Genomic DNA, 24,115 nt, shown 5'->3' with positions numbered 1-24,115 from the left:
GCTGAAACTGCAACTGAAACAGCAGACGAGACTGGGTGACACCCTTCGCAGCCAAATTGAAATACATCAAAAAGAAAAGGCTCAGTTAGAGGCGACAAAAGCTATTATTGGTAAGTCTGAGATCATGGTGCAGTCAATCTTGGAATCGCTGTATTAAATAATCATCATTTTGGGATTGTTGCAACAGAGCAAAACTGTGGTAGATGTCCATCAGGATGGACCCTTCTTAAATCAACCTGCTATTATTTTTCCCTCCCTGAGCCCAACGCCAAAAAAAACTGGCAAGACAGCAGAGCAGACTGCATTGGGCGAGGCGGGGACCTTCTCGTGATCAAGAACCTGCAGGAACAGGTCCAAAGGCAATATTTCATTTTTAACATGAGAATATATTTATTTTTACATTAAAAAAAAAAAAATCTCGGTCAGTGTTCAAATTTTCAAATGATCACATCGACTGATGCACTACATCATGGACGAGTCACCTGTCATGACTATATGGCACATTCAGACGGCCAACCATTCACTCCCACGTTCACACCAGTAGTGACAAACAATTACAATCCATTCATCCATTTTCTGAACCGCTTTAATCTCACTAGGGCCGCGGGGGGTGCTGGAGCCTGTCCCAGCTGTCTTCGGGCAGTAGGCGGGGGGCATCCTGAACCGGTTACCAGCCAATCGCAGGGCACACATAGACGAACAACCATCCACGCTCACACTCACACTTAGGGACAATTTGGAGTGTTCAATCAGCCTGCCATACATGTTTTTGGAATGTGGGAGGAAACCGGAATACACGCAAGCACGGGGAGAACATCCAATCTCCACACAGTGAGGCTGGAGCTGGAATTGAACCCGGTACCTCTGGACTGTGAAGTCGACGTGCTAACCACTCGACTACCGGGCCGCCCCCAATTACAATCCCTCAAACGGAATTTATGTTTACTCTGCTTGTATATTTTTTGTCACACACAGAGAAGCAAACCACACACACAGTATCCATGCTTGCAAGAAACATCTGGCTATGATAGATTATAAATGTTGACTGAGCTATAAAGTTGTGTGTGGGGTGGGGGGGGTGCTTAAGGGCATCTCAGCGGTAGTCAGGGCGCAGAATTGGATCTCCTCAACAACGAGTTGCTGTTTTCTTGATTTTATAAACACCTTGTACTTGTACAGTTCCGTTCAACTTTGGTTTTCTTTCTTCCAGATACTTATAAGTGATAATGTTCCAAAAGCGAGCTCCAGTTCACGTTTGTGGTGGCAGAATGGATTCTGGATGGGTCTACGAGACACCGAGTCACGGGGAAAATGGACATGGATAAACAACACGACTGCCATTGAAACAGGGTGTGCATCTTGCTGACTTCTAACGCATTTATTCAATACAACAATCCAATTTTGTATGTTATTTGACTTGATTTACTCAAGGTACTGGAGGAATCACCAGCCCACCACCATTGGACTTCAGACTGGGGACTGTGCAGCTTTTATTTACTTTACAGACGCCACAAAAACATGGTACAATGGAAACTGCCAGGACCATCTGTACAACTGGATATGCGAGATGGAGGCAAAGCCCTTTGAGGAGAACTGAACGTAATCATGCTCATGCAAAATGTCCAATAAACCTAAGCGCATAAAAGCCCCAAATGTAATCCATCCATTCATGCGTGCATTTTTTTTTTTTGCGCTTGTCCTCCTTTACCACTGAATGGCTTCGGTCCTGAATACATGAAAGAAGCACTCATGGAATACAAACCCAGTAGGTTTCTAAGGTCAGCAGACTCGGTGGATTGGTGGAGCCCAGAGTTCAAAGCAAATATGGTGTATCGGCATTTAGCTGTTCTGCTGCGTGCAAATGAAATAAGATGCAAATAGAGCTGAATTTAAATTCTTTTAGACTTATATACTTGCTTCTAAATATTGTGTTTTGCCTTTAAATGTTGTTTTGTAAATTTTAGATTAAACCATTTAGATCGGTGACTTGAGCTAGGCCATTGTGTCGCTGTGACCTTTCCTCCTGGCTCAGCATCTTCTTTTCCGTGACACCCTTGGTATACATCTAGTTGTGATCAGTTAAGACCATCTAGTCACATGTAGTCACATGAGCAAGACAGAGTCGCCCTCCTTGCGGGTGGGTGGCCAAGGAAGCATAAAGAATAGAAACCATTTTGAACAGATTAGAGCTTCTTCCGCAATCTCGCAGAAAAAGGCTCCACAGCTGTGTCTCAATCTTCCTGGCATCCATTCAATACTTCAACTGAGAATATGAAGTCTTCTGCTAGTGACTGACCATAGCGAGTATTAAAGGTAAAAGATATATTTCTTTTCTTAAGTAGACTGTATATCTACAAAAAAAAATCATATCTGGAGCCATTTGATTTTATTTTGTGCAACCAATTGCTGAAATAAAATTGAGGAAATTAAAATAAAGTAGATGTGGAGTCTGCTGAAAAAAATAGTATCTGGATCCAAATGATTTTGTTTCGTGCAACCATTTGATGAAAGAAAATTGAGTAATTTCAACAAAAACAACAAAAAAATTCAGTGTGGTCACCAACCAATCCCATACAATCATTCACACTCAAATTGGCCTCTATGGAGATTTGTCATTTACCAATATAGGTTTTGTGATTTCATTCAATTACTAACTATTAACATCAACTGCAGAGCTGGAAGGCTATAGATTTTTGATCCCGTTACAAGTTGCTTCCTCTGGGTCTCCATGTCAATATTTAACTCATGAACCTTTTCTGTTTGTAATGCTGCACACACGGGGCAATGTCCTCCCAAATACTCCCTTCCCGCAGGTCTCATGAGAACAGTCAACATGGAGGAGAGCGCCTACAACAAACTGATACACCGGGAGGACCTGAGCGTGGACGAGCCGCCGCTCCACTCACACCAGGACAAGCAAGGTACAGTATACTAATAGATACAAGACCTCTCCCTGTTATGGACTCTGATTTGCTACTCAAAAGTTCTTTTATGCTTTATTTGCTTCTCCGTGGAGTGTCCTTGTCAATGGTGAATCCCGCATCCAATTGGACCTCTCAAAGAGTGCTTGAAATCACGCTGGCTGGGCTTGCCGCTGTCCTGCTAGCAGTGGATATTGGCCTGGGAGTCTATTGTGAGTCCCCATTGAACTTGTTATGTGGCCATTAGATTGCAACAAGCGGGGAGTTGACAATAAAGGGAGTGTAAAGTAAAAACAAGAGTAGTTAAAGGTAATGTAATCAAGCTTTGGTGATCAGACTGCATAGTCCCCTTTGCATCTTCACTTCGGTTAAGTTGTCGTTTTTACTGTCAAGCTGCTCTGTTTAGTCTCTTATATACCGTGTTCAGGTTACTTTTGGATTTGCACTGGATGTGTTGTGCATTTGGATTTCCATTCCCAGTACTTGGAAGTATAGTTTTAAAATTTCAGGGAAAAGGTGAATTTAATGAATTAATAAAGGAATCATATGCATCTTATACAAAATGCATGCTTTGTTTTTGTTGTTGTTGTTGTTCTGAGTCTTAAAAACCGTAAAGCTGTCTTTCTGGATAAATTATAGTGAAACAATGATTTTAAATAAATGTTGCATTGATATATTGACGAGCACTCCAATAAGATAACTTCATACTATTTCATTCTTGACATTATTATTCGTATACTAACTCTGAAGTCTTTGATAGATGCTGCATTTAGTGTTTGACTGCAATGTTTCCATGGCAACAGACAACAACCTCACAGACGAGTCTCAGGCGGTGATGAGCATCAGCCGTGAGGTGGCTGCGCTGAACACGGCCTACGAAATTGCCTCAAAAAAACGAGCTGAGGCCGAAATGCAGTTGGCGCAAGAGAAGAGAAAGCATCAAATGATCAAGTGGCAGGTGGAACACCAGACGACAAGAAGCAGCGATGACAAAAAGCAGGCAGACAAAATCCAAATGGACATTACTATCTTAAAATCCCACATACCAATGCTAAGTAAGACTTGTTTTTAACATAGTACACGGCCCACTACTATAGTGTGTCATTAAATATCTTCTTGATCACCACAACATAAATATAATCATGCCTTTCTGCAGAGGAGGGCTGCAGACACTGTTTACCAGGCTGGACTTTAATCAACTCGGCATGTTACTTCCTTAGCTTCTCTGACACGTACTCTCGCAAGTCGTGGCAGGAAGCCAGGGAGTTTTGCAAAAAGCATGACAGCGACCTGGCTAAGATAGACAGTTCGGAGAAACAGGTGAGACCAATCTGGAACAGCTTTTATCGAATCAGTGCATCAAGGTAACATTTGTTATTTCTTGCAGTAACATCAGTGTGTGCGTGTATATGTGTGTGCGTGTGTGTCTGTGTGTGTGCGTGTGTGTGTGTGTGTGTTCATGTGTGTGTGTATGTGCGTATTTTTAAATGCCGTCACCCATCAGCTGAAAATAAATCAGCTGATAAATCTTCATCATGACGAAAGGAGACCCATTTCCCAGAGTGGCTTCTGGATCGGATTGCGAGATGTGGACAGCGAAGGAGTGTGGAAGTGGCTGGACGGAACAAGACTGAATGAAGGGTAACGCTTAAGTGATGCGTCCAATCATTGCGTTGATGTCAGAGAGCTTTCTTTTCTTTTTTCAAAATATTGATGAATGAAGAAGAAAATGGGCTCGGGCAAAGGGCAATTTACTCAACTGGGGCAAAAAGGTTGGTGCTGCAGCACCACTCGAGGTCTATCTGTGCACGTGTTTGATAGCAGTCATGGCCTTGACATGTTGCACTGAAGACACAAGCAGTAAGTAGTTACGATTTAGGTGGGAGCCAGGGCATACTGTTATTGCATCTTTTGCAAACAAGACGTAAGACAAAAATTGTATGATATCGTGCCATAAGTGTGTCAATGAACACAGAGTTGTGTGACTGTGTGAAAGAGGTGACACTGTGATTTGAATAGAGCAGATATGAAATGGCGCAGTAAAGCCGCAGTCCATTTAACATTAATGTACATGCTAAAAATACAATATTGCATGTGTGAATAACTGAAGTGTAAAGCCATTGACTTAAATAGGTTCTCAAATGAAACATGGTCTATCCTCTTACAGAGTAATAGAGGGACTCGGTGGTCCCTAAAATACATTTTAAGTGTAAAATGAAGAATGCCTAGCAATTTTTAAAAATGGGCTTTGATTGCTGAACAATATGATCTGCCATTTGTTTCAGCTACTGGAATCACGGCGAGCCCAATAACTTGGGCGATGAGGACTGTGGAGCCATCTACCCCAGAAACAATCCCTTTCAAGGCTGGAATGATGCCCCGTGCATTTACAACTCCAAATGGATTTGTGAAATGCCAGCCAGTTAGTGTCTTTTTTTTTTTAAACTGATGCGGCTGTATTTGTCAAGAACACAGACAGTCAAAAATGGTTCCAATTTATGAGATGTATTAACAAACTACAAAAGTTGATCTCTCAACCAATAAAAAATGCTCTTGACCACATACACACTGTTTGACATGTTTATACATTATGTTGCCATTCACGTCAAAAATACATTCTCTTACAAAATAATTCTCCAGTTTATACACAGGCCGGCATTTCGAGCCTCAATTGCAAGCTAAACTTTTACAAATGTGCTCTAAATATCATCTAAGTTAGGATTTACAGCTTTGATCAACAGCCGGTTCCGTTATTGAATCTTCTGCTATATTACACAGAGAAAATTCTCTTTCAAAACTTTTAGGAAGAGAGGTTTTGAAAACCCTACATGGGGAGCATTCAAACCATTCCAAGAGTTCACAGTGCTGCAAAATGCTGGCGAAGTTGTACCAAGACCTGCTGAGTGTCGACGTGTTCAGGGAAGGCATCTTCAGACTTTTGGGCCGCCATATAGCTGCTCTGAAGATCTCCAATCTGGACACGTAAAGAAAAGATGACTAAATTACTGAGTTCTTAATTTTTTTCAATTAACGAAAGGTGTCAGGGGGACATAAATTACCTTTTCAGAGAGAATGGACAGATTGTAGTGAGGCTCATACATGTGAGGCGACAATGTGGCAGCCGTCTGCAGGAAGGCTTTTGACTGAATGCAAAAGGATGGAAAAATAATTCAGGTCACGACAATTTTAATCGCCGCCATCAAAAATGTTTCATTTCAGAAAGTTGCCTGAGATCCACTTAAATATGCATTCATATCTCTTGTATGAAGCTATGGGAGATAAATGAAGTGGGATATACAGTAGCTAGATAAAGTGTGTTTTCGAGAAACATACTCTGTAGAGAAATACTTTTTAATTTGTTTTCAGCAATTACGGTATGTTTTTTTTTTTTTTTTTTACTTGATTGGTCTGAATATTATTTATTTACGACAAATGTATTTTTAATCATCTTATAGTTATGGTAGTGACGTATGGCCACATACAGAACAATGATACGCTCTTCCACTAGATGGCAGTGGGTACATAATTAACCTATGTATCCACTTTTTTTTTAGATTTCGGTTTGGTGGTGCGCTGCAAGATTGGTAAAAATAAAGTCACAAACTCGTTGGCGTGATGTGAGGGAAATGAAGCGGTGAAGAAGAGAAATGAGAGGAAAACAGTTTTTATCAAAACTACCAAAGGTCATGGTGACCCGAATGTGCGTAGTAGCTGACAACAGCAAGAGAAAACCGACACTCCAGCTGTCCGTGCCAGCCGAGGAGGATGCAGTGTGGAGATGAAGTGAAGAGTGACACTTTTAATCACACAAGATGTGAGTATTAAAGTGGTTGAAATGGTAAACCATATTAACTCATTCAGTGCCAGCCATTTTCAGACCCTTCTTGACCCTACCACATGAAAAAACACAAACACATATCTGGGATTAAATGCCTGGATTCTTAAAAAAAAAAAAAAAAAAAACATCTTTGGTATTGAATGAGTTAAATGGTGATTCATGTTCATCTCAATGACATGAAAAGTGTTGATATGATTCACTTCTTAGATAAGAAGACTTTATCTAGGTCAGGAAATAGAAGCTTCTTCTCAAATTCACATATTTTAGTTGATGACAAACTAAATATTTGCAGCATACAGATGCGGAGGACCCCTTGACCTGGTTTACCTTGGCCCCTAAAGGTTTACCTGTTCAACACGACCTTTGCGGAGCTCCAGCACTGCGAGGTTGTTGTAGGCTTCGGCATGGTCATTACTAAAAGCCAACGTCAGTTTAAAACACTGGTAGGCCAAAGTCAGGTCTCCAATACCCTGCAAACACAGAATATGTGCAATTCGCTTTTAGATTTTTTTTTCCCACACGTTGTAAAGTAATGACATTATTTCATTTGGTCCACTGACCAAAGCAACTTGTCCAATGTTGTACCACACATCAGCTTGCTCTTCGTCATTGGCCACCAGGGCCAGCGCTCTCTCGAAAGACGACAGCGTCATATCGTACTGCTGCGCGTAGAAGCAGCACAGGCCCAGGTTGTTGTATAGTTGACAATTATACACCCCCATCTGCAGAAGCCGCCTAGCAAACCAAGAAGTGGGTCACCATTATCATCATCATCATCATGAAATGTGCACGACATGATGCTAAGAGGTTTTGTCCGACCTGTAGAAGCGCAGCGCAATCTCAGGTTGATCCGAGTAGAAGTGATTGCTGCCGATACAAGCGATGGCCTCCACGTGTGTGTTGTCCTGCTTTAGGACCTCCTTGTAGTACTCGGTGGCAGACGCCATGTTGTTCATCTCCTGTGTCAATGCGGTCACAGTACGGACAGCGATTACAGCTCATGAAGATGAGCGGACCTTGATTTAACGGCAACACTCCATACCTCATGTATGCGAGCGATTCCCGTCAGTAGGGTGACCTCGCCAGGAAAGTGGTCCAAGCCATGTTTGAAGAGGTTGAGGGCTGTTATTGGTTGATCCAGGCGCTGATACAGCTTATGGGGAAGTATGTCTTATTAGCAGAGGAGGCTGAATAACCTATACTCTGTACTTAAAAAGAACTCCAGCTATTTTTTAAACAAGCACAAGCAATAAATTAATCTGGTAATCAGGTAAAATAGTTTTACTTAAGTGCAGTAATCCGTTGCTTCCTATCAGTGCTTGCACTCACAAGTTAGACTTGGCTGAGGGTTGCACAGCGTTTAAATTTACCTTTGCAAGATAGAGGTACGTATCCACCATCTCTTGATGGCTGAGAGCTGATCGGAACTGTTTCTCTGCCTCTCGGTACAAACCAAGCCTGCCAAGGTGAGACAAATTCATATTTAGAAGATATTTTCACACTTTTATGGGAGTTAAAAAAGTCAAAATGTGAATTAAAGCACCGCCCGTACAGTTGAATAAGGCTTTTATGATGTCAAAATGTTTACCTTGGAACATTTAAGTATAACATATTAAGCACATACAGTACATGATTTGCTGTGAGAAGAGAATTCGGTCCATATCTAAAATACATTAGAGGTGAGACAGACCAGATTGTGTTCTACTGTCTATAAAATGAATGTATCCTGTCCCTTGCATGTGTGTTGGGGCAACTTGCCTGTAGTAGCATTTTCCGAGCTGGACTTTCCACCACCAGTCTTTGAACTGAGCCTGCTCAGTTGCTAGAGCAGCCAAGTCTAGCGCCTGCAAATGAAAAAAAAACTGTTATGAAAATAGACAACAGAACAATTTTGTTAAAATTCCCCACTTACGTTTTTGACATCATTTTCATGATGCAAGATGTACTCAAAGAGTGTCTGAGAAGGGAAATGAAAGTTACTCAACCAATACAACCGCGACACAAAAGGCTTTAAGGCAAATGTGCAAAATACCGATGTCTTACCCTGGACAGATTGGGCTTTTGGGAATATCTTGACATATTTAGCCTTGACAGGTTTATAAACGGCCCCTCTGGATTGGTTAACATTGAAGCCTGAAGGAAACAATGAAAAGTACATATTACAATTTGTAAACCTACCACCTTCCCACATATCACACAAGTCAGCCAGGTTAACCCACTGTTCCCAGACGAATGAATCGACCCGAGGCGCTGGTGACGGGTCGGGCCGTACTTGCGGTGCGTGGCGTCTTAATGGCCTGCTCCATCGTGCCAGGACGTCCCGACTGTGTATTGGGCCTCACAAATCCTGTAATGGGACGTCCTGACTGAGTCATAGGCCTACAATTTAGGGAGAAAAAAAAAACAATTGAACACATGTAAGTCACTCATAAAAATTTGAATTTAGGCAGCAATATTTGTACCTGACAGCAGGTGTGGGACCACCCCCATGACTTGTTCCAGGCAGTCTCAGAGAAGTTCCAGGGCCTAGAAGAGATCTACTTTTGTGAAGAATAGCTCACTGCCAACACACAGGTACCGAAAGAGTCGATACGCACGTGCAACCTGAGCAATGGCGTTTTCATCCAGCATCATCTCAGCAATCCCTTCTTGATCAACCTCAATTTCATCAATGTATACCATCTCTGTAAGAGCCTGTGTTTTTAGGCTCCATGCAGCCTAGGAGAAGGGAGGAAACAATCACATGAATACCACTTAATAGCCACCAAGTCCTGATTGTGATAGAAAACGGATGCCGGTGATGATGATGAGGATGATGATAAAATAGACACTTATTGTTACCTCAGAAACAGACAATAAAATAGACACTTATTGTTACCTCAGAAACAGACAAGGAGGAGTCCTAAGAGAGCATGCAAGGAGGTAAATAATGGGATGTTGAGGACAGACATGAATAAAGAGGCGAGAGGCAAACAAATAAGAGCGAGGAAAAAAGGTGAAACGTGATTGTGAGCAACATTCCAGACAATGTCGACTAATCAGGATTTAGACGCATTTCCTACAAATTAAAAGCACAACCAAGCTATCAATTCGTGCTAGTCTGCTAACTGCAACACATTACCTGGTCGTACGGGCTGTCTTGCAATATTTTAGAACAAATTTCGGAACACTGTTGCAGCTTCCGCCTTCTGAAATAACTCCACGCCAGAAACAGAGGGTCCATCGTCACCTCCATTGCTTCGATCGGTCAGGGGTGGAAACAAGCAAAGCGCTGGGTTTTGAAGGGAGAGGATTATGGAGAATCCAAAGCTTCCTTTGTTGCTATGAGACGAAAGACGAGGGCGGGTCATCGTGACGTAATTTCCTGTAAAAAAACTCAACTATGACCAGGCTAGGTTGTTTATCAGATTGTTTTTCAAAGATCCATTCATAAGTAGATTTTGTTAAATGTTTAAATAGAATTTTACAATGTGTTTGATGTGTACGCTTGTTTTCTCTTTTCATTTCCTTGATATGCAAATGAGGATGGCGTGTCTTCGTCTCATTAACTTGGCTTTAGCTTTCTGTCCGTGTTTGCACTTTTTACTTGCTTGAGGCCTTGTTATATGACATTAAATTCTGCTGGCTATTTATTAGAAGAATTGCTTCATGGCCATTCCAACTTTAACAGTTGTCATGGACTCTATTATTTATTTATTCATTCATTCATTCATTCATTTTCTAATTGGCTTTATCCTCACAAGGGTCGCGGGGGGGGGGGGGGGGCTGGAGCCTATCCCAGCTGTCTTCGGGCAGTAGGTGGGGGACACCCTGAACCGGTTGCCAGCCAATCACAGGGCACACAGAAACGAACAACCATCCGCGCTCACTGTCAAAATTTAAAATGTTGCAGGTAGACTCCTGACGAGGACGAGGAAGCTCGATCACTTTACCCCGTGACACAGTATGTTTCGCCCAAACTCTTCATTCACAACACGCTGGTCTTTTAGTGACTTGACTACTGTCACCCATGAATGTTTAATCAGATTATCATGATCAAACAGATATTTCATCTCCATGCAATCAGATATTACTCTTCTACATTCCTGTGCAGATGAACTGGAGCATATCCCAGCTGACTTTGGAAAAGAGAACCCTCTGGGCTGGTTGTCAGCCAAACCACAGACACAAAAAAAAATCACAATCACTTTCATGGACTATTTAACCTATCATGAATATTTTTAGGTTGTGTGAGGAAGCTGGTGTGCCCACGGAGAACCCACGCTTCACTGAGAGAACACGGAACCTCCAAACAGGAAGGCTGAAGCCAAGATCTGAACCCTGAACATCAAAAATGTGAGGCAGATACGCAAAGTGCTATTCCCCCATCCTACCCCAATGTGGACTGAATTTAATTTGATATATCCATCCATCCATTTTCTAATCCGCTTATCCTCACAAGGGTCGCGGGTGTGCTGGAGCGTATCCCAGCTGTCTTTGGGCAGGAGGCGGGGAACACCCTGAACTGGTTGCCAGTCAATCGCAGGGCACACATAGACATACAACCATTCGAGCTCACAATCACACTTAGGGACAATTTAGAGTCTTCCATTAATTTGATTTGATTTGACTTTTTATTAGGTCTCCTGTAGGAGAAACTTGTCTCGGAGGACAGGCCCTCCGTGCATGTTTTTGGGATGTGGGAGGAAACCCACGCAGGCATGGGGAGAACAGGAAACTCCACACAGGAAGGCCAGAGGAGAACTGTGTGTTAATTAGATATAAAAATTCCATACAAAACGTCTACTAATAATACGTTGACGAGAATATCTGAAGTTTGCTAGGGGCATTTTAAATGGTGGCAGGTGAGTGCTAACTCGCATTTAGCATGCGTTTGAATGTGATTAGTTATTTGAGAACACAGCCACATTTCCAGTTGTGGTATGGTATGCACGTTTGTGCAAACACATTACATTTTTCCCCCTCCAGAACATAATTTACAGTAGTTCTTTTTTGAACCGAATTGTTCAGGTTACAGGTCATATTAATGGTCTACAAAGTTTTGAAATAGTTGATCTTGTGTAATTTTATTTATATCACTAAAACCAAGCATCTGAACAAAGGTGTGTCGACTTTTATCCATTGTCATCATTTGATGTGCTTAGAACCGTGAGGCTAACCGCTCCTTCCATGCAGCTGTCCATCAGATTCAGATGGTTAAAAATGTGATTTAACAGCTAACATTGTAAGACCTTGTGGTGATGTGACCTTATGATCTCTATTAATTTGGTACGTGTGTAAATTGTAAACACATTAAAACCGACTCAGTTGTATAGGATGCAATTAGCTATGTCCTTGTCTGCTTTTTTTAGGGGGGGCTCGAGAACGACTGACACAGTCTGATTGGACAAGAGACCTGTCCGTCATCTGTATAGGCGGAGCTTGTGGAATAGCGCAGCTCCATCTTTGTTGGTAGGATTTGACAGGAGCTTTGACCTGTGTGGAAGAGGAGGACCGCGACACGGAGTTAAAGAAGTATGAGCCCACTTCCACTCCCACTCTCAACAACTCGGCTTCCTAAACTGCTTCTCGAATAGCCAAAGAGTCGTTCCACCCAAGCTGAAGGACTATTGCAACCTCCCAAAATGCCACATTTTTACGCTCGCCCCGGATTGATGAAAACGCCGGGGAATTGATGGGAGCCACGGGCTTAAATTAAATCCTCCTCGGTGAATGCCACTGTTTGAGACGTGACAGAAACCGCGAGACACAGGGAAGTGCGGACATGGCTGACAGAACTGCTCCCAACTGCCACCTGAGACTGGAGTGGGTGTACGGATACCGGGGACATCAGTGTCGCAACAACCTCTATTACACCGCCGCCAAGGAGATCGTCTACTTCGTGGCCGGCGTGGGAGTGGTGTACAACACCCGAGAACACAAGCAGAAATTCTACCTGGGCCACAACGATGACATCATCAGGTAGAGTCCTTTTAAAAATAGTTGACTTTAGCACCAAGAAGCGGGCGTCACCTTGTGTGATGGGGTATGTTGGAGTCCCTTTTGAGGGGACGTCAAGGTGCACTTAAGTAACGTGCGTGTGAAGGGGTGGTGGGCTCCACTGTTTTTGCTCAAGGACACTTCAGCACAGTCCCCTCCCAAATCGTCTGTCGCCACCCATCTAGATTATTCCATCTGGATCCATACCGTTCAATATCGTACCGTACCATACCGTTCAGCCATAATTTTCAATCTATTAAGGGGGGGCATTGGTTAAGCAAAGGGAATGCTTGGAATTCAAATCATTGTAAATATATTTAATTGTGAAGAAGACAAATGGCCCAATTTTTCATAAATCGATCTAAGGAAGAATAACATTGTTATTCTTTGATGGACCGAGATGTACAGATCGATGGACAGTGACTTTCAGAACAGCCTGTATTTACGGTAGCTGAGCTACATGGATCTCTCTTTCAAGAAAGGGTTGAACTTGTGAACTTTTATCACTCAATTCAATTTTGCTCGATCCACTTTGTGTCCACCGAGTGTGTGGAAAGTCACTGTGAGTTTATATATATTATCAGACATATTTCTGACATGGCATGGTGACAGGGGTAGTTAACACATCCACCTCATAGTTCTGCGGTTGAGGGTTTGATACCAGGTTCCTAGATATGTTGATTTTGCATAGTCTCCCCATGCTTACCCAGGCTGCTCCTGCATTACAAAAATCAAAATTCTTCTTGGGTATGATTGGCTGGCAAGCAGTCCAGGGTTTTCCCCTGCCTGTAGCCAAAATTTAGCATAGATAGCCTCCAGCTCACCCTGGACAAAATGAGGATAAGTCGTTTGCGATTGGCTGGAGACTAGTCCTGGGTGTACTTCGAGTTTTGCCTAAAGTCAGCTGGGATAGGCTCCAGCCCACCCATGACCCTAATGAGGATGTGTGTCCTATAAAATTGATGGATAGAGTGGCATGTGCATCTTTTTTTTGTTTTTGTTTTTTATGATAGGGTATTGTCGAGAGCTGGCTAGCTAGCTGGATGGATGGATGGAAAGCTAGATATAGATAGGTAAACAGTTAGATAAATGAATATCATTTTAAAAAAATGACCATTATATTTAAGTGAGTACTTAATTCAAGTGTGACCAATTTATGGTGGTGGGTGGTACACGGCCCGTAAGAGCATTTGATCTGGCTTAAATGCAACTCTAAAAATGTTAAAACGAGTTAAGTTAGGGAAAGTCAAGTCAAAAATGTTCTTTACAATATGTTCTCTGTACAGGGCCCCTCGGGGACCGGAGTTGGACACCCCTGCCTTAAACATTGCATATCATGTTGAGATCCTCAAAATTTGTTTGAAAATAAAATTAAACAGTGACTCTAATAAAACCATTAGAGGGGGAATAAAAGCATTTCACCTCCAAAAGGCTCCTGTATAATTAAAAACAATATTGCATCCAAATTGTTTCATACATTTATGGTACTGTTTTGTTTAAAAAACAGAAATGACCCTTTGAGAAAAAAAAGGTCCGCCTTTGTCACTCACGAGAGGTTTGTGTGCATTTTCAAAGCTCATCAAACATTGAGGCAGCTGTTTTTTGATCAAATGAAGACAATGCTCTATCATCCCACCGTTGATGGTCACAGCTCTCCCAGCATGCCACACAACAATAACATGTGTCCAACGCTCCAGTGCTCGCATTGACATGTGCGTGTGTTGGCCTGGAGATAACTCGCCAATATATACTGTACTCTGTCGTTTCTCAGCTGGGCTCCTGCTCCATTATTCATTGGACTACAGTGATACCAAACACTTGCTGCCTTGTGGGCGAAGCAACTCACATGGGTGTTGAGTGACTGAAACGTGTGAATTTGCGGTAGCGGGGAGGCAAGAGGCAAACATGTTGGCCTGGGAAAATAAAAGTTGTACCAGAGTTTGACATAACACCTCATAACAGTTGCTATGAGATATCAATTCCGTTTCAATCATTCGACAAACGTAATCTTTTCTTTCCCCGGAAAGCCCCTTTGATAGATTACCGTACATTTCATGAAAATTACACATTGAGAAACAGCTTTGTTTCCTTTTGCTTGTCCTTGGTTTGTTTCTAAATGTGTAATGTGGACGACACAGTCACAACACCAAGCGAGGAAGTGACGCCGCGGATGAGCTCACTGCCCATTTGTCAGCCGAGAGGAGCCTTGATAAGCTACCGAGCTAGCCAGCGGCATGCGTCATGTATGGCAAGCCCCGTGACGAATTGGTTGGGCATATTCTCGCCACCTGAGACTTAAGAGGGTATATTTTTGCTCAAGCATAAGAAAAATACAGAAGACAGATGTGGGGGTATTTAATTGACAGTTGAGCATGGGCATGGTTTCAGTGCATTCAGAGGACACACCCACAGAGTTTAAGAGCAGAAAGAATGGTTGAATTTTCACAATGCTGAAGCCTGATTAATTTTACATTTTTTTTTTGTCATTCAGATTTGTCAGGGTTGTTAACAACTTTCTGTGGCGTGTCATATTTTACAAGACATATGACGTATATTCATTAACAGGGACTACTTTTTTTTTATTGTAAACATCATCATACTACAACAAAGGACAAGGACAACATCACCACAATCAAAAATCAAAAATAAACCAATACACAACACTATATACAAAACAAACAAACAAACAATCAACACAAAGGTAGCCAAATGTTATTGGTGAAGTGATGCTTATTGCAGCACAGTTGCTACATAAGAAGCAATAAATAAAAAAAATAATAAGGCCAGTTACGAAAAATTGCTTAGGTACTACGAGCCTGTGGAGTTTGTGCATTTGCTGCAGTTCAGTACTTGCTTACTTGCAGTTTTTTGAAAGTATGTTACATTGAGGTCCACATGTATTTTGATACCCGTACCAATGGCATGCACCATTTAAAAGTTATATCCAATTTTATGTATTTTATGTCCCCATTTTGAAGGGCTCAAATGTATTTGGATGGTCCATTTAATTCTAACTATCACACAATTATTTCACATTTTAAATACATGAATGAAAATCCTTTGTAGTCGGTGACCATCAGATAGGTGGAGCCCACAGACATCATCCAATTCAGAGTTTCATCCATGGATGTTAGCAGACCTCACCGCTGCCGCGTGCTTGTGGATCTTGCTGTCTTCAATTTATTTCTTGAGGATGTGAAAAGAAAGTACAGCATATATTCGTGACATTAGTTCACTAGGTTGACTGATTGTGTGTAGAGTATAGATCTATACATACCCTATGGAATATCCCTCTCAGCAGGTACATCAGATCAATGACATCAATAAAGGCCATGGAGCCCTTTCATTCACAGCCATTGCACAAGCTTCCTCCATGTGATATGATGTATGCGTTGTAAGTCTTGCTTTCCTTCTCCATACTTTGCTCTTCCCCTTCATTCCGAAGTTCATCTGTCCAAAGAATGAGGTTATTTGATGTTATTGTTGTGTTCTGCTGTATAATTAATTTAGCTTTCCTGTTCTTGAATGATACTAATGATTTTCACCTTGTCACTTCTCAAGGTTGTAGATTCAACTGCATCTTTATTTTATTTGCAACAGACCATATGCCAGGAAATGGCATAAAAACATCCAAATAGTTCTGCAAAATGAATATTACAGTACTATGTGTTGTTAACCTTAGAACGAAACTCTGCCAGAGTTATAGGCCCGGAGGTTCCTTCAAATTCCATCTTCCATATGTTATGCTTGTTTGGCACACTTCCCGGCAAGAAGCACATCACCCACATTCCCTGGCCTAACTGGACACGTAATCTTTGGTCCAGATGAAGTCATGTCTTTCTTGAACAAATAACAGTACAAATACTCGCAAATGTGCGTCATTCTTTTAAATTAAGATTTTTTTTTTCCAATCTCCCTTTTCTATTTTTAGTTTTAAGTACCGAGTGTATGGGCAGGTGTCTCAGATAAGGTTTGGTGGACAGCTGGATTAAAAATGACAAACCTCTGGAAAAATCCCATACATATCCCCAGAAATGGTTTAATCCTGACCTCCTTTTAAATCACATGAAGGCAAACGGAGACAAAGCAAGCCACTGCTGGAGAATGTGGCTCAGTGTTTTGCTTTCCATTGTGCTTGAGAGTCACAAAGTGATGTTGTGCCAGAGCAGATCAATAGATGTGAATATATGTCTCGGTGGTTGATTTTGCCATGTGTCTGTTGTGCTAAGAGTCACCTTTCTGTGCACATAATGTAACTGTAGCTATAATACTGTATTGGAGGTTTTATTGATGCACTATTTGGCAAGTGTCCCATATGTAAATCAGCTGCATCAAACAATTTTTTTCAACAGGAGGACTGTGGCGTTAAGTTTTTCTTGCGGTATTTGGTCAGCGCTTTAGCAGAGAGAAGCTTTTGTTGTCTCACGGCTCAAGAGGGTTTTCTGCTTCAAGATGTTACATGTATAAACAGGGGGTGGGGATATAAGTAGTCCCCTGTTGGGGGATGCGTTCGCATTTGCAATTAAAACTGCTGTTCATATGAATTTGACTCTAAAATACTTTGTAACTTTTAAGGTAGAACAGAAGGATTTTGGTCAGCCTCTTATTTTTTTCAGAATTGTGTTTGGAAAAACATTTTCCCTGTAAAAATATTAATGACCGTGACCAATCAAAAAAGTTCTATACAGGCATTATTTATTATACAGTCTATTAGAATACTTTAACTTCCATGTTGAATCAATTGAGGGTGTTAAAAAAAGTATCAGAGTTGCCGAATCTTACTTTTTTACATTGACGATCATTTCAAAAAGAGGCAAATTAAGGTTAAAAGATAAACCACAACACTCTACCTTTTGATAGCAGTGCTGACATGACGAGCTGCTTATGCTAGTGGTTCTCCTGAAGTGAAAATGATGTTTCATCTCAAAACTGCTGTATTATATCGCATTTGTTTTTTTCCAACTCTCTTTGCAAGTGAATGTAGTAAAACCGGATTTCTTGTTCGGGGTCGGACCTCAGATTTTATCTGATTTTGCTGCATTTCAAAGTGTTCCAATTATTTGTCTGCGTGTCTGAATATTATTTTTAGCAGCGTTGCTCTCTGATTATGTAATTTGTAAAGAATTGAGCTGAGAAACTATGCCAGGTGGGTGAGAGGATCTGTAGTGAAGTAAAGAACAAGAAGAGCTGGGTGATAAATCTAGTCGCATCTTCTCAGCCAGCCTGCCTTTTCGGGATGTTCCACATCTTATACTACAATATCACGGAAGGACGTGGATTTAAAAGTCGAAGCTCATGATATGAAGCGTGAGAGTGAGGGTAGATTATTCAAAAGCATTTCTTCAGCTGGTTTGCATTGACTAGGTGGATGCTACTCTCCCTAGACATCTTGTCAAGGTCTGTTCCTATATTCTATGGAATTATTTTAACAACATTCTGGAGGGCACTTGGCTAAACAGTCATACTGACTACAATGGAGGGAGGTCTCAACCAGCGTGGAATAATATAGGCCATGAGGAAGAAAGCAAGAGGATGAATTGCCCAGCGAATCTGGAACGTGACCGGCGGCTGCTAAAAGGGTGGGTGCGGCGTAAAGAGGGTGGTGAGACAGCTTTGTGCAGCATGCTGTTGCTCAGCTGTCGACCAGGAGTGCTTCAAGTTGGCAGAGAGGGGGAGGATTATGTAAGAACGTTACAAGCATATGCCTGGTTACACGAGGAAACCCCCCGGATAAAATTGGATAGGTGAATGGGCCAGCGATTGTTCAGGATGTTGGACTGCAAAGCACTATGCAAAAGTCTTAAGCCACCATGAGGTTTTTGTCTTTTAGTACCTGGAGTCATGTTGACAGAGTATAACTGTTAGTTTTTAATATTATGCAAACAATCCATGTATTCATTTTCTATACCGCTTGTCCTGTCCATGGTACACAACTAAACACGGCATAAGTTTCAACTCAAATACAACAAAGCTTTTCCACACAATCGGGTATTGTTCAAAAACACGATTTCATGCGCAGGTAATGAATTTCACTCTCCTACAAGACTTAATTGGCAAATTAATCGATTTATTGCGTTGTTACTCTTATTTGTTGCGTTTTAAGTTCGATCTTATCGTGTACTGCATTTTGCGGTTGCTTTTAAAGTGCCGCTTAAATAGAGTTGAGTTGTGTTCTGGTTCTTGACACATTGAATAATCCTATTCCACTAGCCTGGGAGGTATATGTGCTGCTTCTGATGTATGCGCCTCGGCCTCCAGGGGCTCAGTGTGGTGCACACATGCAGATAACACGCGTAGATATGATGAAAAGTCACACAGAAGAAAGTTGCGGCCAAGCTGCAGTAATGTAATTCTTTTTTTTTTTTTTTTGCGTGTGAGAGTTTTTGCATAATTTTTCGCGATATGTTACTGCACCGTTTGTGGCTGAATACTCACTATTAAATTATTTATACTGCAATATTGATGCTATTCATTAGCCCCTCTGTGGTGTTTTAGATTGTATTAGCATCAAGCTAAAGGAGAGGAAGCTATGTGTTTGTAAGACCAAGTAAATGTTTGGTTAGATATGGAATACGTTTTGATGTGGAATATGTAAAATTCACTTTATAACGGCACCGATACAGGTACCCTATTTATTATGGTGACCTAAGAATTTCGCTTCGCGGTGTTTTAACAAATGGACAATATGATTCATAGGACTCAAACTGACTGCTTCCTAGTCCCTTTGAACATCCTGCAGGCACACATTAAACTAGGCTCTGTGTGTGTGTGTCTGCGTGCGTGCGCGTGAATCTGTGTTAAGTCATCCATGTCACCTCGTCAAGCTGCCCCTCTCCTTCGTCGTTCAGCCCCAACATGAGTTTAATGTGTTCATCTCATCGCAGTAGTTTCTACTGGAAGGTGAAATCCGGCTCTTGCTTGCTCGCAGCACACTCGCTGACAAACAACAATCATGCAAAATGGCCTTGCTAATAGAACGTTTTGTTTTCTCTTCTCCCGCTCTCCTTACAGTTTAGCTCTACATCCTGAGCGCGTCTTGGTGGCCACGGGGCAGGTGGGCAAGGAGCCGTACATTTGTGTGTGGGACTCCTACACTGTGCAGACGGTGTCCATCCTCAAAGATGTGCACAGTCATGGCGTGGCCTGCCTGGCGTTTGACCTTGAAGGCCAGGTACAGTTGGGAATCTCGAATGATACAGACATCTTTGGTGTACAAATGTGATCTTAAGACGTTCCCAACCAGGGGTGCGAAATTTGACGTGGATTTGCGCATCCATTTTCAATAATGCCCGTTTAGGAGCATGGTTGTAAATGGAAACTATTCCAGGTGACTTAGGCCAAGGGAAGATCAAAACTTGATTGGTGAATGTCTGCGAATAACTGACGCCCCCCTCGGGGAAAAGTTAAGTAAAATTGTAATTGCCTGCATTAATAATTTAGACCACCCCAAGCTGTGATCCTTAAGCACTTCATACTCTTATAAACATCTTTTAACATTGCCGTACTCTTAAAAATGCAGTACTGTACAGTGCAGGAAACTGCCTACGGCAAATTGCACATCTCTCGGCAGCGTCTGCTTTGCTTGCTCCGTGTAGTCAAGTTGCAGCCTCCAACCCCCCACTTTCGTACTTCCAGTACCGTGTTACAAAAATTAGGGCTCAATCGTGCGCTCATTCTCAGTTATCTTACGTAGCTGTGGTCCAAAACTCAGAAGATCCAGACTACTGCATGTAGTCTTTGCCTAACATAGAGTGGTGTTTCCAAGCCAAAATACACAGAAAGATAACACGAACATCATGGCGAGACAACCATTACTTACGCCTGGTGGAGTGACATGGGATCGATACTGTGTCATCTGTCAAAACCTGCGATGTTCTTCAGATCATTTCTCAAACTTAAACATGGATACATTTGATACTTCAGTCATTTGAGGTCCTGCTTTTGCAGCATTGTATCACAAAGCAAAGCTGTACGGGTATTGATTAGGAGACACACAAAGGTACCACACAAGGAGCCGAGACATATCTCCGTGAAGCAAATGAAAATGGAACTTCACAACTGTTCTCCAAAAGTACATGCATACACACTGTAAACAGTATTTTTCCAAGTCAAGTAAAAAAGAAAAAAAAAAGGGGCAGATTTTGTTTTTACCACATCATAGAATGGGTGAATGCGTGATTGCCAAACTGCTAATGTGCGGAGTCGACTGTATGGTATTTTACACTCAAGTTTTGGCTTATTAAAGATCAGTACTATGCCCAAACTATTTTTTATCTTTGCATGTCTCTCATGCAAGCGCTTGTAGTAAACTCATACCTCCCGCATTTTGCCGTGAGAAATAAACCCCATGTTCTTTTCCTGCATGGCTAACTAGCTTTGGATTTAGATGGAAAGTGACAGTATTCAAAGCAGGAGGAAGCTGCGTCGCTTCCCAGTGAGGTACCTTTATTCATCACACGTATTCAAAAGAAGTCAAGACAATCCAGAGGGACCCCTGGTGTGATTAGCCAGTCCAAATATAAAAGCAATTAAAAAATGTGCACAGACGTCTCTCAGTGCGACGTCAACCGGAGGAAACATGGAACGGTTGTTGTGATATTTCTGGACCCACCAGCCCAATCTTTGCCCTCGGGCGTTTCTCGTAAATAGGACTTGAGTTTTTAAAATGATGCATTTTTCAGCCCAATTGTCTCTGCACATATTTGCTTAAATGTCGTCCTGCTGGTTGGCATTAAACAGCGCACGTTTTGTAACAAGTTAGGAGGGAGTCATCCGAAGACTAATTTTATAGTCAGTGGATCAAAGAGGGCATCCCCTGCCTTGCACAGCAGGCAGCAGAGTGGAGCTACATTTCCATAAGAGCGGCTATGTTCACTTCTGCTCGGCTGCTCCTTCCTACTCACTCAGTCAGCTATAGGAGGCTCCTCCAGCAAAAACACTCCAATGAGCTCACTGGAAGTGCCAGGGGCTGGACAACTGTTCTGCTCTGCTCTGTAGCCATTATTAGCCTTTTTATTGTGGCCTGCCATGCCACAGTGGAGGTAGTGGAGAGCTTTTATTTGTAATTCGAACAACAAACTCTAGAATATGTTATTTTATGTGATGTGTACTTCTGTCCGCAGTGTTTGGTTTCTGTGGGCTTGGACTCTAAAAACACAATCTGCGTGTGGGACTGGAGAAGAGGGAAGGTTCTGGCAGCGGCACCGGGCCATACAGACAGGGTAAATCAATTCTTTCTACCCCTTCTTCCATCACAAGTTGAGCATGGATCAACCTCATTTGCAAAATTGAGGATCTGTTCAATGAAGGCAAACAAACGAGGCCCCACCTCTTGATTGTGAGTTTTGCAGAGCCTATTTTAAAAATCTCTTTTGATTAGCTGTGTGGTGTACACAGCTAATCAAAAGAGATTTTTCAAGCAACTATGATGGTGACGACACAGGCAACTGCCACACTTTAACATTGTCCACTCAAGCACTCTCCTTTCATTTATCTGCCACAAATCTGACAAGCAAGAGAATAACGGCAACATAAGTGCTTCGAGAGTCAGCAGTCAATACAAGTGTCCTGTTGAGAGCCCATCTCTGATGTATCTATCGCCTTCTCCCTGCAGATATTTGACATATCGTGGGATTTGTACCAGCCCAGCAAGCTCGTAAGCTGTGGAGTCAAACACATCAAGGTACAAATGCTCCCAGGCCTTTCTCATTGTTTTTCATTTGACACATCACGGGAAAAGTTTGATTTGTGTAATATCTGAAAACAGATGTTTTTGTGACTGTAGATCAGGAGTGCACGTTAGATTTAATCTAGATATCTCTGTTATGAGGATTTCACATACAAGCAATGCAGCCAGTGACTGGCATTATGTTATATGTTCACTCAATTTTGCGGCAATTCTCGACTGCAGAGAGGAAGGAATGTTATCTTTGTATGATGAACCATTACTCTGCTCATTGAGCTTTTCACAGCTCTCCACAGTACAAGCTGCAGCTGCTCTATCATCCTTTTTTTTTTTTTTTTTTTTTTTTTTTTTTCCCCGATAACAAGCAACTTTGATAAAAAAAATAAAATAAAACACCAGTTCATCTACGGTGTCACTGCCAAACTTTCCTTTGGGATAAGATGCAGTATTGCCTTTGGTGCAAAGCCATTCGGAAATAACAAGCAAGGAGCTCGGAGTACTGGAGGACATCCCATAACATGAGGAAAATGGTAAATCATGTTTATGTTGGAAGTCTGCCGATTGGACATGTCAGGCAGCGGCATCCATACTAAGTTTGTGGATATTCTCATCCATTTGCATCATTCCATTCTCAGGGCAAAGAATTGATCGCAACTGGGCAACACTGTTTCTCACCCCATTGCTTCTGGAAATACTGCATTTCCCTTTCTTTCAGTGCAGTGCTATTGTGTTTCAATTGATGCTATAACACTACAATAGGGCAGATATTCTAAAAAAAGAACCTGACACCTTTCTATATGGACATAGACAAAGTTTATTGTATTGAGTTAATTTTTCCATTTTCGGGCATTTTAGAATTCCTTGTTCCATCGAAACGTTTAACATACATGTAAGGAATGTTTTCTTAAGCTTTCTGGATCAGTGTGAAAATAAAACAAATAATATTGTTGTGATGACATTTGTGAATGACAAAACATCACTTTTGGATGTTCTTGACCTTGGCTTGAAGAAATTTTCCTGAACTCAACCGCTGGGCGTGCAGTTGTTGGATTACTTTATCGGCTGTTGGAGACATTTTCAAATTTAAAAAGTTGGAAATGAGTCAACAAAGAGCAAATTAAAATATGAATAAGGATTAATTATGGGCATTGAAATGCCAACGTTTGCTACTCGTACGTTTCCACTGCTTTCCACTGTATCAACTAAATGTGTTGCATTTGGTCTACTGCATGTGTTAAGTCTCACTTCCCTCATCTCAATCTCATCTGTTGTATCTACTCTGAACTCTTGCTACTACTGCCGTGGCACAGAAACCTCCACTGGCGCGAACCCCCATCTCTCCACAATGCGCGCTTAGTCTGCTCCCTCCGCCTCCCTCCTCCCTCTACGCCGGTTTCCCAATGGCAGGGCAATCCAGCAATTGTCCCACATAATTCCCCAGCCTTTCCCCTGCAGACCATGTGACATCTGCTCCCTCGCCCTGCCTTTGCTCAGTGATTATAGCACTCAGAGCATCCAGGAGATTTACTGGCAGTAATCCACTCACTCGTGGGCTGAGGGAGACACAACTTCTGTGACAACTACCAGGGCTGTGGACAAACCACTCGCTTTTATATACACACACACACACACACACACACACACACACACACACACACACACACACACACACCCACACACACACACACACAC

At 42.0% G+C, this 24,115-nt stretch overlaps 4 protein-coding genes across 9 annotated transcripts in view; 3 read left to right on the top strand and 1 right to left on the bottom strand.

Annotated features, from left to right (window-relative positions):
* Positions 1-101: 101 nt before the first annotated feature.
* Positions 102-1,658, top strand: LOC109513179 (perlucin-like protein; the record flags this gene model as incomplete). Its single annotated transcript, XM_019865438.1, has 4 exons — positions 102-110; positions 262-351; positions 1,211-1,350; positions 1,432-1,658. Coding segments are annotated over 4 exons (405 nt in total), but the record flags the coding sequence as incomplete, so codon positions are not given.
* Positions 1,659-2,762: 1,104 nt separating this feature from the next.
* Positions 2,763-5,483, top strand: LOC109513223 (CD209 antigen-like protein C). 2 transcript variants are annotated; one of them, XM_019865517.1, is made up of 6 exons: positions 2,763-2,921; positions 3,017-3,133; positions 3,725-3,976; positions 4,078-4,241; positions 4,426-4,562; positions 5,207-5,483. In XM_019865517.1, exons 1-6 carry the CDS (start codon positions 2,819-2,821, stop codon positions 5,346-5,348), a joined length of 915 nt encoding a protein of 304 aa, XP_019721076.1. In that variant the 5' UTR covers positions 2,763-2,818; the 3' UTR covers positions 5,349-5,483. The 2 variants fall into 2 exon arrangements, with proteins under 2 accessions (XP_019721076.1, XP_019721075.1); XM_019865516.1 differs by having other exon boundaries at positions 2,764-2,921; positions 5,201-5,483.
* On the bottom strand, positions 5,354-10,077 carry ttc8 (tetratricopeptide repeat domain 8). Of its 3 annotated transcripts, none has more exons than XM_019865513.1 (14): positions 9,881-10,077; positions 9,357-9,477; positions 9,222-9,285; positions 8,979-9,138; positions 8,803-8,892; positions 8,672-8,716; positions 8,518-8,603; positions 8,130-8,217; positions 7,802-7,912; positions 7,579-7,718; positions 7,320-7,494; positions 7,107-7,229; positions 5,981-6,064; positions 5,354-5,895 (listed from the first exon to the last, which is right to left on the bottom strand). In XM_019865513.1, the coding sequence occupies exons 1-14, from the start codon at positions 9,992-9,994 to the stop codon at positions 5,779-5,781; spliced, it is 1,518 nt and encodes a 505-aa protein (XP_019721072.1). In that variant the 5' UTR covers positions 9,995-10,077; the 3' UTR covers positions 5,354-5,778. The 3 variants fall into 3 exon arrangements, with proteins under 3 accessions (XP_019721072.1, XP_019721073.1, XP_019721074.1); XM_019865514.1 differs by lacking the exon at positions 9,881-10,077 and adding an exon at positions 9,638-9,756; XM_019865515.1 differs by lacking the exons at positions 9,222-9,285; positions 9,357-9,477; positions 9,881-10,077 and having other exon boundaries at positions 9,032-9,124.
* Positions 10,078-12,179: 2,102 nt separating this feature from the next.
* Positions 12,180-24,115, top strand: part of eml5 (EMAP like 5) — a 34,849-nt gene continuing 22,913 nt past the window's right edge. For all 3 annotated transcript variants that reach the window (XM_019865504.1, XM_019865503.1, XM_019865502.1), the window contains exons 1-4: positions 12,180-12,720; positions 19,750-19,909; positions 21,861-21,959; positions 22,352-22,420. In XM_019865504.1, coding sequence (XP_019721063.1) covers positions 12,524-12,720; positions 19,750-19,909; positions 21,861-21,959; positions 22,352-22,420 — 525 coding nt within the window. In that variant the 5' untranslated portion in view covers positions 12,180-12,523. The remainder of the gene's footprint in view (positions 12,721-19,749; positions 19,910-21,860; positions 21,960-22,351; positions 22,421-24,115) is intronic.

The sequence above is a fragment of the Hippocampus comes genome, unplaced genomic scaffold (assembly GCF_001891065.2).
Source record: "Hippocampus comes isolate QL1 unplaced genomic scaffold, H_comes_QL1_v1.1 scaffold443, whole genome shotgun sequence".
Lineage (NCBI taxonomy): Eukaryota > Metazoa > Chordata > Actinopteri > Syngnathiformes > Syngnathidae > Hippocampus > Hippocampus comes.
Note: the sequence above shows the minus strand (reverse complement) of the source record. Positions and strands in the feature narration are given on the sequence as shown.

What these genes read in the sequence shown, in the direction of transcription:
- LOC109513223 (XM_019865516.1), top strand. Translation starts at nt 2,819, where the DNA reads ATGAGAACAGTCAACATGGAGGAGAGCGCCTACAACAAACTGATACAC. An exon ending in ATCCCACATACCAATGCTAA is followed by an intron (nt 3,977 to 4,077) that starts GTAAGACTTGTT and finishes GCCTTTCTGCAG; the next exon opens with AGGAGGGCTGCAGACACTGT. An exon ending in TAGACAGTTCGGAGAAACAG is followed by an intron (nt 4,242 to 4,425) that starts GTGAGACCAATC and finishes GTCACCCATCAG; the next exon opens with CTGAAAATAAATCAGCTGAT.
- ttc8 (XM_019865513.1), bottom strand. Translation starts at nt 9,994, where the DNA reads ATGGAGGTGACGATGGACCCTCTGTTTCTGGCGTGGAGTTATTTCAGA. An exon ending in CTCGGAAAATGCTACTACAG is followed by an intron (nt 8,218 to 8,517) that starts GCAAGTTGCCCC and finishes TCACCTTGGCAG; the next exon opens with GCTTGGTTTGTACCGAGAGG. An exon ending in GAATCGCTCGCATACATGAG is followed by an intron (nt 7,719 to 7,801) that starts GTATGGAGTGTT and finishes GCATTGACACAG; the next exon opens with GAGATGAACAACATGGCGTC.